Source organism: Populus trichocarpa, chromosome 1 (assembly GCF_000002775.5).
Source record: "Populus trichocarpa isolate Nisqually-1 chromosome 1, P.trichocarpa_v4.1, whole genome shotgun sequence".
NCBI classification, from domain to species: Eukaryota; Viridiplantae; Streptophyta; class Magnoliopsida; order Malpighiales; family Salicaceae; genus Populus; species Populus trichocarpa.
The window spans coordinates 4,201,577-4,218,526 of NC_037285.2; the positions used below are offsets into that span (position 1 = coordinate 4,201,577).

At 34.1% G+C, this 16,950-nt stretch overlaps 2 protein-coding genes across 10 annotated transcripts; one reads left to right on the forward strand and one right to left on the reverse strand.

Moving 5' to 3' along the window:
* The first annotated feature begins 1,366 nt into the window (after nt 1–1,366).
* On the forward strand, nt 1,367–8,152 carry LOC7482783 (squamosa promoter-binding-like protein 2). Of its 3 annotated transcripts, XM_024609099.2 has the most exons (7): nt 1,367–1,529; nt 2,569–2,713; nt 2,869–3,640; nt 3,843–3,973; nt 4,750–5,022; nt 6,968–7,348; nt 7,777–8,152. In XM_024609099.2, the coding sequence occupies exons 3-6, from the start codon at nt 2,961–2,963 to the stop codon at nt 7,222–7,224; spliced, it is 1,341 nt and encodes a 446-aa protein (XP_024464867.1). In that variant the 5' UTR covers nt 1,367–1,529; nt 2,569–2,713; nt 2,869–2,960; the 3' UTR covers nt 7,225–7,348; nt 7,777–8,152. The 3 variants fall into 3 exon arrangements, with proteins under 3 accessions (XP_024464867.1, XP_024464873.1, XP_024464879.1); XM_024609105.2 differs by lacking the exon at nt 2,569–2,713; XM_024609111.2 differs by lacking the exon at nt 1,367–1,529 and having other exon boundaries at nt 1,979–2,713; nt 4,750–4,989.
* On the reverse strand, nt 8,125–14,850 carry LOC7482784 (ranBP2-type zinc finger protein At1g67325). 7 transcript variants are annotated; one of them, XR_008059502.1, is made up of 11 exons: nt 14,695–14,850; nt 14,329–14,374; nt 14,002–14,117; nt 13,403–13,673; nt 12,988–13,058; nt 12,498–12,549; nt 12,299–12,408; nt 12,029–12,053; nt 11,803–11,954; nt 9,166–9,534; nt 8,125–9,072 (listed from the first exon to the last, which is right to left on the reverse strand). XR_008059502.1 is itself a non-coding variant. In XM_052453961.1 (10 exons), exons 1-10 carry the CDS (start codon nt 14,701–14,703, stop codon nt 9,475–9,477), a joined length of 912 nt encoding a protein of 303 aa, XP_052309921.1. In that variant the 5' UTR covers nt 14,704–14,850; the 3' UTR covers nt 9,139–9,474. The 7 variants fall into 7 exon arrangements, 3 of the variants coding, with proteins under 3 accessions (XP_052309921.1, XP_006368885.1, XP_006368884.1); XR_008059503.1 differs by lacking the exon at nt 9,166–9,534 and adding an exon at nt 10,548–10,689 and having other exon boundaries at nt 14,695–14,849; XR_002983848.2 differs by lacking the exons at nt 8,125–9,072; nt 9,166–9,534 and adding exons at nt 10,010–10,447; nt 10,548–10,689 and having other exon boundaries at nt 14,695–14,849.
* Nucleotides 14,851–16,950: the final 2,100 nt, after the last annotated feature.

The following is a 16,950-nucleotide window of genomic DNA, read 5'->3' on the forward strand; positions in this document are numbered from 1 at the left end:
AGGTAAAACCACATTGATTAGTTAAGTACTTTTTTTGTTTTGCAATTAATTTTACATGTAATTGATTTTAAATTTTAGTTTTGTAGAAGCTAAAATAACTTGTAACTTGTTTTTTTATTCATGAGAATTTGTTTTTTATTTATTTTTTATATAAAAATTCATCTCATAATAATTTTAATAAAATAAATATTTTTTTAAACCTCAACTAAAAATATTTTTTAAAATTATAGTTTTTTAACTGCAATACAAAAAACTACTATAACGTGAAACAAACTTATCAGTTCAAGACGTAGTTTGCCTAGAAATTAATAATGTAAAGGTAAAATAGACAAAATTAATAATTGAAGACTTTATTTTGTCACAACCACAATAATTCAAGAGTAAAATATGACACTATTTTTTTTTTTCTTCGGGGGGGAGGGGGGGGGTGTTACGTGTCGATTATCTATATGAACCCACCAACCAAAAAAAAAAGGGGAGGGGGGTATATTAATACTGTAACATAATAACACTATTTTAAAAAATATTTAAAATATATATTTTCATTTTGTTATATTTTTAAAATGTAAAATGATGTATTTTCTAAACGCAATAAAAAAATTGTCGTGTTTTAAAATAATAATATTTAAATATAATATATTTTAGAAGCGCAATAATTACCAACAAGTCGGCCAGTTGGATGCACTTATGTAATCGGTTGACATTTCCACACAAAATCATAATTTTATTAATTTTTTTAAATATATTTTATAAATAAAAATATATATTTTTGTTCAATTTATAGACTCAAAAATAAATATCAATTAAAATTTTAAAAAGTTATTATTCACATAATAGTTGTCATTGGTGATTTTAAGTAGTCAAGTATAGATTTGCTATAACCAAATAAAGATATGCCCCAAACAAATTATATGGATAGCATAGCAGATGTTTTTATGGACCAATAGAATAAATTTAGACTCAAGAGAATGTTTTATTGCGTCAAATCATAATGATAATTCAAAAAAATTATAACTTTTAATTCGATTATTATATCGCGTTAAATTTTTACAAAAATTTCTAAATGTTATTTTTTTAGAGTAATTATAGAATTACTATCCCAATCATTAATAGATTTTTAAATTTTAAAAATTTTATCTTTACCAATTAGACCTAAATTTAAATAGGTATCTCAGTTATTAACCTTATTTTGATTAAAATTTTCTAACAATTTCAACAACAACTTCCAAAAATATGTTTTTTTATTTATTTCCGTGTCATTTCAGAATTTATTTGTATTTTACGTTCTAATTTATCAAATAAAAGAAAGAAAATGAAAACTATTGCTGTATTTATTCACTCAAAACTTTATAGAAGTGTAATAAAGCAACCTCCTTTCTTTCTTAACTTCACATCACTCTCACTCACTCCCTGCTTCTCTCATCAATCATAAACAGCAAATCAGCATTAATAATAGTTAAGTTCTCTTCTCACTTCTCAGGCAGCTTTTTATCGGAGATCCCTTCTTCTGTTTCTTTCTCATCTGAAGGGTAAGTAGTGCTTGTTTATTCGTTCTTGCAAGTTTCAAATTGAAAAGAAAAAAAACAAAGAAAATCTGTAGCATTATTTCCTTTGTTATGTTATTGGAATTCCACAGTTATAGGCTTATTGCTGAGAGACAAAGGGTTTTCATGTTTGCTGTGATAGCATATTTTTGTACCTTCATGAGTCTTCCTTTAATATGTAAATGGAAACTCAAAGCTTGTGGCTTTAAGTTCACTAAAGAGCTTAAAGACGAGAAATATGTGGTGGGATTTCTAAAAATGAGGAAACACATTTTTTCCCAATACTTAAAGTGGACTTTTCACTGAAAGAAAGAAGAAAAGAAAAGAAAAGGATCCCCCTTTTTTTTTTTTTGACAGATGGGATTCCTTTTCTTTTGCTTCTACCTTTCTTATTTGGTTGTTATAGCAATAGTAGTACATTCCACTTAGTCTTACAAGATACAATGTTAAGTTTGTTTTGTTTTTGGTTTTTATTCTTTGGTCTATAAATAATGGGTTAAAAGTGGTGAATTAGTGGATGTGTTGGGGTTTGGGGGAGGTAAGATTCTTTTGAACACATTAGGTGAGTAGGGTCTAGTCCAGGGGCCTACTTACTGTGATTAGCCCAAGCAACTTCAATGTGAATTATTGCTTACTTTTGTTGATGGTAAAAAGATGAAACCAGCTCCATTTTAATACAAGTTAGATATACTGAGACAATTGAGATATAAAGAGAGAGAGAGGAGAGAGCATTTATTAGGTGTGCTGGGTGGAGACAGTTTGTTAGGTAACACACTGAGAAGTCATGGTTGTGTCTAGGAGAGGTAAATATGTACAAAAGTAGAGAAATTTGATTGATTTTTGTAGTTACTGTGCTTGAAATCTGTGAATTGATTGTGGATGTTTGTGTTTGGAGATTGATTGATTTCTGCAAGAAACTTTACTGGGTTATAAAGAGACCTTTGTTTAGTAGATGCTTCTTTTACTTGGTTTAGTTTAGGTTTGCCTGGTATTTTGTCTGAGTTCTCTGAGCTGGGGAGTTCAGGGCTTTCGGAGGCATCAAGAGGAATTACTTTGTAAGATTGGGAAACAAGCAGATCGGATTTTGTTCTCTTAAAGCGAATAAAGATTAGCTCTGATAATTCAGAAAAACAGAGGTGGCTGGCACTTAGAATCATCAAGATTTGAAGGTGAACTGGGTTCTTCAGTTTTTCAGGGGCATATGCTGTTTATAACGCTATTCAATTTATGCAGAACCTATTTCTAATCCTGTCCAGTATTAGTATGTTTTGAGTTTTGCATGTTTAAAGTTGCAATTTGATCCTTGATGTCATAATGATTGCAGGATCTGGTGTCCCATTGCTTGTTGATTTCATGAAGTTCTCCGGGCCTGACAAGTATTCTTTGTGAAGTGATTCTATAAGTTCTGACTCACTGATGGAGTGGAATGGCAAACCCCACTTACAGTGGGACTGGGAGAGCCTGATAATGTTCAATGGAATAACAACTGAAAATTCTAAGCAGTTAAGCCCAACAGATTTGGAAACTGATGGAGAAAAAGGAACCGACTCTGGGTTTTTCTATTCATCTGGGAGTGCAAGCAGAAGCGGTGGTTCTAGCTCTGATTTGGAACTTGCTTCTTTCTCAAAGTGCTCGAAGTCAGCTTCCATCAATTCTTCATCAGCTGGGGAAGTTAAAACATCCAAATTCACTTTGGAGGCCTCTAAAGCAAATCCATCTGATTACAATAAGAAAGAAATTGGAAAGGCTAAGACAGCTAGTATGTCTTCCACAATTGAGGCTGCAGGTGGTTCAGGTGACCAGCTGCTTGGTTTGAAGCTTGGTAAACGAATATACTTTGAAGATGCTTGTGCTGGCAACAATGTTCAGTCGTCATCATTTTCTACAGTTCCTGTGCCCTCTTTTACTTCAGCAAAGAAATTGAAGTCCACTATTCAGAGTCAGCGTGCTCCATGCTGTCAAGTGGAAGGCTGTAACCTTGACCTCTCATCAGCTAAAGATTATCATCGCAAACATAGAGTTTGTGAAAGCCATTCAAAGTGCCAGAAGGTCATTGTAGCTGGTTTGGAACGCAGGTTTTGCCAGCAGTGTAGCAGGTAAAGCTTCTAATGAAATGAATGGTTGTGTGTTGGAAGACAATAATGCCTGAGAATGGGTCATTTTTTACATGCTCTTTTGCTAATTGTTGTTATCTAGTGTGGTGTATTGATTATGTCAATTCTCGTCAATTACTAATTATAGTAAGATTATTCCTAGCTTTTATGATTGCATTGACAATTTGGGTTTTGGATGTCAAAGGTTCCATGGCCTGTCAGAGTTCGATGAAAAGAAGAAAAGCTGTCGCAGGCGACTTTCTGATCACAATGCAAGACGCCGCAAACAACCAGGATCGGTCCATTTAAATTCAAGAGTGTCTTCATCATTATATGGTACTGGTCTCAAACTGAGACTTTGATTATTCTCTTGAAGCTGATTTGTAGAATATGCTATTGTCATTGATCTTTGTTGTAGTTGTTTCTCAATCTTCCCATATGCTATGAAATGAAGCGATATGGATGATGCTATACAGTTCCCTTTGCTTTAATGAGGCTAAACCAAAAGGAGGAAAGAGACCCCTTTGGCTAGTTTTATATGGACTCGATGTCTCAATTTTCTCTAATTGAGCAACAAAATAAAAAAAGATTTTTCTTTGATTGTGAATGACACTTGCAAGTTAATGTCCTAATTATTTGCAACAAATTTGTATCTGTTTGTAGATGAGAAGCACATAAAAATGCAAAAACTCATCGTTTTTGAAATCACTTACAAATAAGCATATTGTGGTATTATAGTTTTAAAGGTTTCTTCCAGCATGTCTGAACTGCTATTATCATTGAAACATTCAGTTTGAGTTATGGGTATAACTTTATCTTCTTATTTCTGACTCTGTGATGTACTGCATGTGATGGAGTCCTTTGTGTTCATTGATTGTTTAAATTTTCTTTATCAATCCCCAAAAGTTCTTTCCTTTAATGAACTCTTGGTTAGCTATATTTAACAAAGTAAACCTGAGGTGGTACCATGTCTCACCTGTCCCCTTTGCGCACGGGACTACAATCTGGTTTACTGATATTGTTTCAACTCAGGATACACTAGTTCATACGTCTAAGTTGGTATTGATAATAACCATTCATGCAACTTAAAATTATCTTTGTTTACTATGCAGATGAAAGGCAACAGATGAGTCTTGCTTGGGACAGGGCACCACTTGTTCATGCCAGGCCTAATGCAAATTTGACGTGGGAAGGCACATACATCTCCAAGTTCACAATAACAAAAGATTATATAGCAAAGCCTGCAGAAATAGGTGGTAATGATGGGCAGTTTCACTTGCCTGGCTTTGATCTGACAAATGGCATTGATATTCAGCACCATCATAAGTCTAATAGCTCCTTACCATCTAAAGGTAAGGGCACTGCAGCTGAGATTCTCAACCAAGGTTTGTTTTGTTTTCATTTTGAGAAACAAGCCTTACAATTATTGCATTAAGTTTCTTAATGTTGATGGTATGGTTAGCAATATATAAAATCTTTACTAGAATTTCTTAGCAAGGTTTCCTTGATATGTCTAACAAGTAACAATATGCTCTAGTGACCAACAATAATAATAAAGGTAATATTTAATCAAAGATCTGAAAAGAGTTTATTTTACATGAAAATGACGCAAATGAGTAAAAATCATTACAGGATAGCTTTGTGAGATTCTCCAGGTGCGTCCATTTAAATTGTTATTAATGGTGGATAATTTGAAACCTTACTGTTGTCTTCATGAAATTCCCAAGGTCCAGTTTCACTGTCTGTAAGCCTAAAATCAACAACCTTTCTTAAACTTACAATCTATTCAATTAGAGTTCGATGTCAATAAGGCTTTGGCATTTGGCATGGACCTTGCTCTTAACCAATGTGATAAACCACATGCTTGTGACTGCAGATTATAACTAAAGGAAAGGTTTCTAGTGCTTCAATCATTGGGAACATGAACAAGGTTTCATGTTGATTGATGAATATATCAAAGTCTAAAAAAGTACATCCATGAAATATCTGCTGAATCAAGCATCAACATATCAACTTCTGCTTTTAAAAAACTATGGAGAATTCATAGTAAGATACGAAAATTTTGCTTAAAGGACTTTGGAATATATTAATTGATTCACTTTTGCAATTTTTCTTGACACAATTATGGGGAATTAAGATGTTTAACTGATGGATGCTAGATACAATGAGCATTAATTGTAACTGCTGTAAAATAAATAAGATTGATCTTGCATAACAAAATTAACATGCACATAATATGTGTTGGACTTAATTAAGCATTGTAGAACATATTCTGTTCTTCAGATTGCACTATGCTATTTGATATGAAAAGAGCATGGTTTCTTTAACAAATTAATTGATGCTTTGAAATGGACATGATTTTTTTATCAAAATAATTGATTCGATTTGTTTCTTTTAGTCTCAATGAAGCTAAATAATTTATAATAGCCATCAATGGTCGCAACACTTGGTGTCTCTGATTCACTGAAGTTTAGGATTTGTCCACTGTCTGTGTCCACTTGGCCTCGAGCCTCGTTTGTTCTTTTGCTGTTTTCTTTTCTTTTAGTACTGGTACATGAATCCAAAGCTATATATATAAGGTATGTATATATCAAATTTACATGTAATAGGTAATAAGGTATGTATAAAATCGCAGCATAAGCAAAATATTGGTTGCTCTGGTGGTTTAAAATTATCTTAACTGGCACATATGAGGTTGGAGCCCCATTCAAGAGTCGAAGTACCATGACATTGCTAAAAATAACAGAAAGTATTGCTAATTGGAGATACATGGATGATAGTTAGATATCACATGATATATTTGAGAATAATTCGGCAGTGTGATAAATGGGGTGCAAAATCTAATATTGGCAGATATACCACTGATTTTGGCAATGATGGATGCAAATAAATGTGACAAAGCCTAAATTTCTTATAGGAAAAAAAAAGGGACACTTATAGTTCCTGGTGGCTTGCAAGAATTATTTCTTTCTGTATTTAAGCATAGCTCTGCTTAATTTTGGAAATCAGAGATGTATGACGTGGTGGTCTGAGTGGACAGTGAACGTGTTTTGTGTCCTTGTTGATTGGTGCAAGTCTGGGGATCCTAATAAGCATAGAAGAAGCTTAAGAATGTGTAGATGGTTAACATATTGTTTTAAAAGTCATATGGATGAAGTATGAATTTGGAAGCATTGCTTTTTATGGAGACAGTTAATAGAGCAGATCCTCATGAACAGAGATAAGAACTATTGTGCTAGGGGTTTCTTTTTTTCTTTTTTTTAGGCCTGGAGTGATTCTCCTCTTTCTAAAATTTGATGCTTGAAATTATTTGGAATGTGAACCTTGCAGGTTTGGAAGAATACATCATTCCTTCCAAAGCGGAAGCAGCACCAGAATCTCATCGTGCTCTCTCTCTTCTGTCAAACAATTCATGGGGTTCACGTGAGCCGCAATCTATTTCATTTGAACAACCCGTGCATACAAATCACACCACTCAGTCTGTGCTGCAAGTTATACCCCAAAACTCACCACTTGCTTCATCAGAGTATTGGAGGACTGAGCAACCGTCAACTGACTCTCAAGTGCATACCTTGACGTCTCACTGATGGTAGCAGTTACTTTCAAGAGTTTCAGCTGTTAAGAACATCAAAAGGGAATGACTTCAATTCCATCCAGATGAACTTACTGCTGAAGCGATTTATCATTTTCATCTTAACAAATTAAGTGAAGGTCAGTATCTGGTTTGACATTTAGCTTAGATGCACAATACTTTCTTGTGCTCACTGCAACTTAAATTTACAGTAATCATGTGGTAGTCAGTCCTTAAAACCTTTCCGTGATCTTAGATATAAAAGTTAAATTATAGTGTTCTGCATTGGTGGAAGATAATTGAAATCATTCAATGTGGGGATAAATTACACTTTTTAACTCCAAATGATGCCCTGCATGTTGCAAGCGCTGGACATCACATATTCTTCTTCCCATTAACTCTCAAGTGTGAGATTGCCCCGAGTCCTTGAAATTAGTTTGTTTGTAGACAATTAGTGGATACTGATGGTAGGGGTTATAAAACTTGTAGTTATGGTGAAGTTATCATTTTGCTGCAGAATTTTTTCAGTACCTGTAGTAATCTGACTAGTATTTTCCATATTCTTCAGGCACTGGACCATCCTGTAGCATACTGTTAGGATTCAGATCATGGTGATTCGAAGTTCTCCTAAAACACCATTTGGACTGGTTAATGATGGATCACTGATTTGAAAGTTATCTGTATCTGTTATTAAATTTCTAGGAACCTAGAACTTAATATTGCAACTTTTGAAGCATCTTTTGAAAACCTAGGGATCTGAGCTATCAATTTTCTTGTTCCTTCCATTCGATGCCCATGGTAAAGCTCGTCTTCGCTTCTCTTGTGCTGTAATATACTGAAAATAGTAGTACTTAAATGCAGGTCTGAATGATCTTTCAGCCCTTATATGGCTCTGATGTGAACTATGAGCATGAGCTGTTTGAAAATTTGGTGTCATTACTGAATGGTGTCTATTCTGCTAGTTTACAAGTGCTGGTTGCTGACTGATTATTTTTCGGGGTACTTGATAACCTATCATAGTTTATGTTGAAGGTAATTTTTTTCCCCTCCATGCAATCATCTCCTTGTCTGGCAGACTAACCATATATTCGCCATTATCAATAATGATACATATGATGTCATTGGATAATAATTGGCAAGCAAAAAAACATAGCCCTTCCTGCCTCGAGCTTGAGTTGTGGTCAAATTGCTGTTGTTCTTGGGCATGTACCTTCCTTCCATTCAGGACTGTAAAGAGCAAAGCAAGCCTAATTGTCATGTATCGTGAGAATTTGGATCGTCTTTACTTGTAGAGAGCTTTCCTTCTTCTCAATTTTTTTTTGTTTGAAAAGATTTATATATAAAAAAATGAAAGCGTCTACAAACTAAAATAAGAACTTTTTTTTTCCGATGGGTATTATTCATTTTTTTGGATTCACTAAAAGATAAGAGGTCTGTTGAAGACAATCCAACCAAAGTTCTTATTTCTCCATTCAGAAAAGTCATTACTTACTAAACACGTTATTCTACTTTCTTATTGAAAAATAATTTTAGAAAGAAATGAAAAATGTTTCATTGAAATTGCAAGCCCAGCAAATCAATTGGTGTCACAACAGGTCCAATTTGAAGAGACATTTGTGACAGCGCTGGGATGGTTTTTTTCTTCCGTGAATGAAGAGCTTGGCTTGTAGCGAAAAAGTGGGGATCACCCATGCTTTGAAGTTACGGTAACAATCACCCACTTGCGCGCGCACGTTTATGTCACAAAGCTTGGTCTTTACTTTACCTTGAAAGCAATGTTTCCAAGCCCTTGCCTTTTACCACAAGCAGGCATCTCATGGAATGGATTCTTGTCGCATCATGACGTTCCTTTTATTGATGCTATCTGGTGAAAAATAAAGCCTACATTATTTCTTTAATTCTTACCACCCCTTTCCATTTTAATGTTTAAGTAACAGCACACGCTGGTGAAATTCACCGTAAGCTATTGTCAGAGTGCAGGAAATTGCATCGTCAATATCATCAGATAGAACTTTGCCTTCTTTCTCCTAAAACAATCCCACGATTAGAATGGAATGCGAAAACAGTTGAGGGCATCAACTGGCTAAATGGATGGATTTTTGCAAACTCGCAAACTTTAACAAGTAGGCCGCACAAATCACCCAACTGAGGTTTGGACCAATCGTGAGGAGCTTGGGGGCCAACAACCAATAGTTGGAGTCCCAATATCCCTCCCCTCAGAAGCATCGTGGATTAAAAACCTTTCTTTTCAGGTCTGACCTTGAATTCATAACGAATGACTGGATTTCTGGAAGTTTAGGGTATCACAAGAGTTTGAAGAACAATCCTGCAGGTGAACCAGATTCCGGATCACCAACCAGCCTAGAATGACAGTAAACACAAGATGGAATCGTGCATCCATCCACACCACAATGAGATTGGCTACTAGTGATGGCATCAAACACGAGAACACGGTCCCTCTAAAGTGGTCCAACCCCATACCATAGTAGCAATTCCAGAAACAAAATGTCTCCTTGGATAGATCAAAAAGGGATAAGAATATGACCACACTAATGAAAGAAGAAATCGCAGCTAATGAGGGATAAACGAAGTTATGCACCTATGCTAATGCAGATATAACTTCCATCCATGAACCTCAGCCTCGTCTAAATTTTATTGGCTATTTGGAACAAAATCATGTGTAAAATTGAATTCAATTCCATATATGATTTGAATTCAATTGATAAGCTGTTATAAAATACTAAAACACATGATTGAATTCGATTGTGCCTATGGAAATTAATTGAATTAACTATCTTGGCTTTTTTTGCCCTTAAAATCATTTCTTTTTATTACAAAAAAACTTTTTTTTTCTGTGACAAGAACGCTTATATTTACCACTTTTTAACTACATCCTTGTAACATTTTTACCATCTTTATGTTAATTTTCCAGTCTATCAAGACTCCGGTACATTTATCCCAAGTTACAGAAGCTTCCACTGAATTCTCTCCCTTTTTTTTCTAAAAAGGAATCAAAGTTAGGCTATGTTTATCACAGAAAACAGATCCACCCACCTCATCACAACAGAATAAAAGAATATGATCTCGGGGAGAGGGGTAGGCATGGAATCAGGTGGTTTTTCTCAGTGATTGCTTTTGTGGTACAAGAAAAAAATTAAAAAGCAGAAAAGAAGGTGGTCATCATGAAAGGAAAAGAGGTTGACGAATGAAAAGAAAGAGAGCAGTGAAATATAGTGCTTCTGCACACACGCGCACACACAACATAAATCAATACTTGCCATAAAAGAAAAACCAAAATTCCAAAGGACACGGAGAAAGAGGAAGAGACCATTTACTTACCAAAAGAAGAAAAGGGATATGTAGTAGTTGAGATGAGAAGTGAGTCCAGAGATACACACTGCTATTATTCTAGTTTTGTGGCCACTCTATGACCTGTTTGCTTTGAGCTTACATTTATTTATAAGATTTGAATCTCTCTTATCTGCAAGAAGGTGTTAGAAGAAATGGTGGGGGTTAGAAAAGGAGAAGGAAAGAGACGGGGGCTTGTAAGAAATAGGATTTGTGTTGTTAAGGGTATTATTGGTATGTTGTTTTTAATGTCAATTCATTACGGTAGCGAATCAGAGGGTCCCCTCTGATTTTCTTTTGGTCATTTTTTAACAATTGAATTTCATTTGGTATTCAAATCAATACCCTCAAAAGGGTTCCAAACTAAGGAATTGATTTAACCCTTGAAATTGAATTCAATTCCAAGGGTTCCAAACAGCCTGTTAGGTAGTCAAACAAGGCATGTTAAATAGACAGGCTATCTAAAAACTTCCAACAGGTTCAAACATGGTCCTGATAGCCTTAGCACAACAAATAGGGAAGGAAATATTGCATGGATTGGAACTACTTAACTAGACGACTGGTAGAGACCTAATTAAGTTATCACCTTGGAAAACACAGACGCTTCAAACAGAAGCATCTGCTGAAACAAAGAAATTTCAATGGCATAGACACAATTTCATCAAATGAGTAAGAAATATGCAGACTGCAGTATTCTAAATTCATGGTATCATCCCACTGGAATATATGAATGATTCCAAAAGCATAAATGCCTAACTAATAGAAACCATAACCAACCTGTAGAATCTTAACCAGATTAAGCTATGCATCAAAGGATCCATAAAGACCAGTAGACCACAATACCATTGCTAGTAATACAACTTGACAGACATCATGAAAAGGTATAGTAACTCGACAACCGCTGCAACATGAGGACAACAAGACTGACTTTCAGACACCCATATTGAGCAAAGCTGGACGACAACTCTGGACCTTCTCAACCCTCAAACATGTCCTAGTACTCACTGGAACAGTAGACAATTGCAAATCAATGGTTGCAGAGAGAAAGATAATTGACAATTAATGAGGTACATAGCAAGAACTACATAGAAAGAGATGACTGGGAGGGGAGGGAGAAAGAAGGAAGAGGCCAAACATCGTTCTCACTAATGATCATTGAATTTGTGAAGAGTACATATGTTATTGATGAGCAAAACAGTTTCAAACAATGAATGGAAATACAATGAAGATGAATCACATAACAAACCTGATCATCCTCATCAGGTGCCGGCGAAGGGGACTTCTTTGACTCAGCTGGTTTCTCAGCCCCACAATTTTGTCTATTGCACTTTGTCCGGAATGGATAGTTTATGTTGTTGCATTTTTCACACTTCCAGCTTCCCTCCGGCATTTTTTGTTCTGAAAGGCAAGAAGCTCATTAGTATCAATTCAGAATATGAAGCTTACCATGTGCGGGATTTAAAAGGACTTACTGGAATTTTTGTCAGACTTTGCAACCTACAATGGCAAGAAAATATTGAATATTAGACAACTTACCATTATTAAACAAAAGTATAAACTAGAAATTACCATTACTAGAAAAAACTACAAACTAAACCAATAATTTTGAATTCCCAGTAATTTTCAAGCTTATCCCAAGTTCAGTGTCCCAAAGAGTACAAAGACATGAGAAAAAAGAAAGGCCACCAAGCACAAAAATAATTGACTGATTCTTCTATATTTAAGAAGAAAGTAGCACAGACCTGGGACCCTGGCTTTGGAGTATTGCACTTCCTCATGTTACAAACAGTTCTAAAAGAAAAGTTGATGTTCCCACATTTCGGGCATGTCCAGTCATTATCACGTGATGCATCTACAGTGGCATTATAAGAAGAAAAGATCAAGGTTGGAGAACAAAGAAGTTTCACGTTGTTGCTCATACACATCGTATTGATGACAAACCTGAACCCTTCTTCTGAGATATATCATCTGGGAAAAAACCTGGCCTTGGCCCCTGGAAAATAGCATGCACTTATGAATCAAGCACATATCCATAAAAGAAGATTGCTAGAATCTAAAAATACATAAATTGCATTCTCTCTTAAAAACATAATGAACTATGAATTTACATTTGTATTTATTAGCATTGTTATCTACATACATAGACACAAAATGCTCACCAATTGGCATATAAATAAAGTGAATGTAATATGCTTAAACATGAACTATCAAGTTATATGAATACATAAAAACAAACTATATAAGCCCCTAAAAATACAAAGAATAGCATATACACAGGAGTATTTTTTGCATTTATGCACACAAATTTGACATGAAGCAAGGCATCTCAGGAACCAATTAAGCATAATGTGAAAATCACTGTTTTAAACCCCTAGTCATGTTTCCTAAATTCCACAGCTTAGCAAATTAGTAAGAATAATTACTAACGTACCATAGCTGCAGGGCCCATTGGCATACCTAATCCATACCGGTCCATTAGGGGGGGCATTGCATACATCCCACCTGCAGAAAATAAAAAACATTACTTCATAAATGCAACCGAAATTATTCGAAGTACATACATAAATAACCTGCAATAAAGTGCATCTAAATAGACCACTGATTAGAAACAAACAGTGCTTAGAAAGAAAAGACACCAGAAGTTCAATTTATCAAATATAAGGACAGATCATGTACACTATGATACATAAAAACCAGGAAAACAAACAAGGGATCGTGAAAGAACCATTGATAACAAATAGTAAAAAAAAAGGTATTTATTAAATAGGGAAAACTGAAGAAACAAAAACACAAACCTAGAGCCTGATTACAGTTTTATTTTTAAAAAGAAAAACACAATAACATACCATTTCCCATCATAGATCCACCAGAATAAGGAGGTGGTCCTGAAATATGCAACGGTCTGTATGGACTGCCACCAGAAAGGCGGCTGCCATAATTGTAATGATAAGCCGAGCCCCCAGTGAATGGAACGTCGTATGGAGGAATAGATGACCCGTTGAAGAGAGAAGAACCATATGGTGGCACACCCATATACATTGAAGAAGGTGCACCAGAACCTAAATAAGGAGCTGATGAATAACCCTGTGGTGCTTGCAGGGGCTTGGCAGCAGATTTCTGGCATCAAGGAAAAAAAAGAGCAAATATATGGATTAGAATCCAACACAAACAACAGGAAAAGTCAAACACCATAACAAAACAGTGTGTCAATATGAAGACTGAACAAGCATAGATTAATCCTAAGCCACCCTATCTTTTAGCTCAGGTGGCTATTAGTTTTGACACTAACTGCTGGCTACAGACAGCCTTGTGTAAGTCTATCATGTTCGGTTCCTGAAATTACCAGTAATTCCACCTAAACACAATTTCATAACAAGTAAATACCCATCAACACACCAGCAACACTCTATAACAAGTAAAACAGGTCCCTGCAATTATGACTCACCGAAATATGATCAGCTGGCCTAGGTTGGGTACAATTACGCATGTTACAAGTAGTCCTAAATGAAAAATTGACATTGCCACAGCTTGGACAAGTCCAATCATCCTCCCTGCGACTACCTACACAGCAACGAACACAACTCAATTCCAACTTCATAACCAAAAGCAAAACCAGTTGTCCGAAATAGGCATGAAAATGCAATCATTCTACTCGATGGATATGCCCTGTCGCACGTGTTTTCAATTAATATGCATAAAGTCGCAAATCTTAAAAAAGTTAAAAGAAACACTTTTTTGAAAGAAAAAATAGTGATTAATAAGAATTCCGTACCATCAGTTCTTGCGCGCTTCGCTGCTGATGAATTTCTGTTATCCACCTGAAGAATAAAAAAAATAACAGTCAAAAACCACGAAACATGTCAGATTGAAAAAAATTACAAAATTCTATACGGCAATTCGCAATTTAAATGGAATCCAACTCGATATATCCAAAACTGTAAATCCAATTTCTCAAAATTAAGTAATCTTTGGAAAAATTGCAATTTACGAAAACAATAACAAAAAAATTAGATCCATTGGAGTTCAGCGCAGAAACAAAAATTAGAGAAAAAAAAAACTAGTAATCTTTCAATTGATGCGTAATCAATCGAAAGAAAGAAAAAAGAAAAAAGAAAAGAAAAGAAAAGAAAAGAAGAACCTGAGACATGGCGTGGTATTTGGGTCTTTAGGTTTTTTTCGACTTTGGAGAGGCTGAAACAAGAGGCTGCTTTATTCTGCCCTCCTGTAGAAACTAGAAAGCAAGACAAGAAGTGCGAGAGGGGAAATTTTTCTTCTGTTAAATTAAATTAAATTTAAAAGAAGAAATCCTTGGCATTTCACAATTTAAGTGAAAAAAATAATTATTTTACTTTTCTTTATTCGGGTAATATCCTCGTTTACACCTGATTTATTAGTCATTATAATAATAATATTTAATTATTATTTCAAAAAAATATATATATAGTGAAAACATTGAAGAGAAGATAAAAAAAAAAAAAGATAGTAATATAATTGTGCTTGATACAGCCCACTAAAATAAAATAATTATCTATGTATTATGTTTGATTATATTGAATAAAATATAAAAAAATTATTTTATTATTAATATATATTATTGTCAAACTTACCCATCTAGAAAAATAATTATATATTTTTTTTTAACTTTAGTTCATATCAAGTGTTGAAATTAATAATATTATAATAATTATAGTTATAAAACCATGATTGGCCTGACGGGTTGACTGAGAATCAGGTCGACCCAAGGCCTAGGCTAGTTCGAGTTTAAGAAAAAACTAAAAAAATAATTGACTCGACCTGAATTTATCAAAAACCCAAGTCGACATGGAATAAATCATAGGTTAAAAATCCGTTGATTTTTTTTGAAAAAAAATGGTTAAAAAAGGTTGCTTTATTAAAAAAAATTAAATAGATTAGGTCAATCAGGTTGACCCTCCTGATCCCTGACCTGACCCTTATCTCAGGCCGGCTCTAAAACCGGGCTTTAAAACTATTTTAATAATCATTTTATACATACGTTGACTTAGGTTAATCCGATTTGACTTGCCCAGCCCGTAACCTAAGCCTTACCCTAGTCAACCCCCAAGTCGAGTTTTAAAACTATGATGATAAAAACTTTTATCCTTACATTGACCCGAGACAACCCAAATTGACCCTCTTAATCCGTGACCCGAGTCTTGCCTTTGGTTGCCCCCTGAATTTGGTTTTAAAAATATGATAATAAGTACTTTTATTCTTATGTTGACTCTCCGAATGCATGACCATGAGCTTGTCTTGGGTTAACTCTTGAACCGGTTTTAAAACTATAATAATTATTATTTTTATCATTATGTTGACATAAGTCAACAATCAACTCCGCATATGACCCGACCTTGCCTCGGATTAACCCCCGAGTTGAGTTTTTAAATTATGATAATAATCACTTTTATTTTTACGTTGACTTGGGTCAACTTGAGTTTACTCAACTCGTAACCCGAGCTTTACCTTGGATCAACCCCCAATTTGGGTTTTGAAACTACTATAATAACTATTTTTATTATTACATGTCTTAGTTTAACAATTATAGAATTGAGAATTTTTTATGATGATATTTTAGAAATAAAAAATAATAAATATTGTCTCTTGAGACATATACCCTCCATACCTCATGTTTTGAAAATACAAAAATTCACTTTAAAATTGTATTAGAGGCAAAGTCATTTTTATATCTTTGCCTCTTTAACCAAATATATTTTTGTTTTCACTATTCTCATTTTTTTTATCCCAAAATAATAATCTTTTCAAGTTGTTTACATGTTAAAATTACATAATTATTCTTAAAAAAAATATTAAACTTTTGTCAATGGGCTTCATCGTCTTTTTTTTTTTAAGCATGATAAAATTATTGTATTACTCTTAAAAATAAAAATTATTAAACTTGTCTTTAAAGGCTTTTAGTATTTCCTACTTGTTTTTTTCATTATAATCAAGTTGATATAATTTAGTATTTTAATAAATAAAAAATATTATTTAAAAATAAAAAATGATTGGTCCATGGAATGTAAGCGAGAGATGATCATACTATTTGGGTTGTGTATAAGACGTCTTTCACTAGCATAACAATGGTTTTTTGAGCGACGTTCGAATCTCCTTGATAGCATCTCTATTTATGGGCAACACAAATAGCCAATGAATCTCTAGTTTGGTGCCGGTGTTTTTTTTTTTTTTTTCTTCTTTCCACATAGTTTTTTCCTTTGAGCCTCCAGTTTCTAAAAGCAACGCTTCAAAAAAAAAAATTTCACCCAAATTTGATCCATATTATTTTGATTATTATTTGTTTTATTTAGAATAATTTATAAAATTATTTTTTTTTCTCCCTTCAATTCATCTATCATATTTCATTTCTGTTATTTTGATT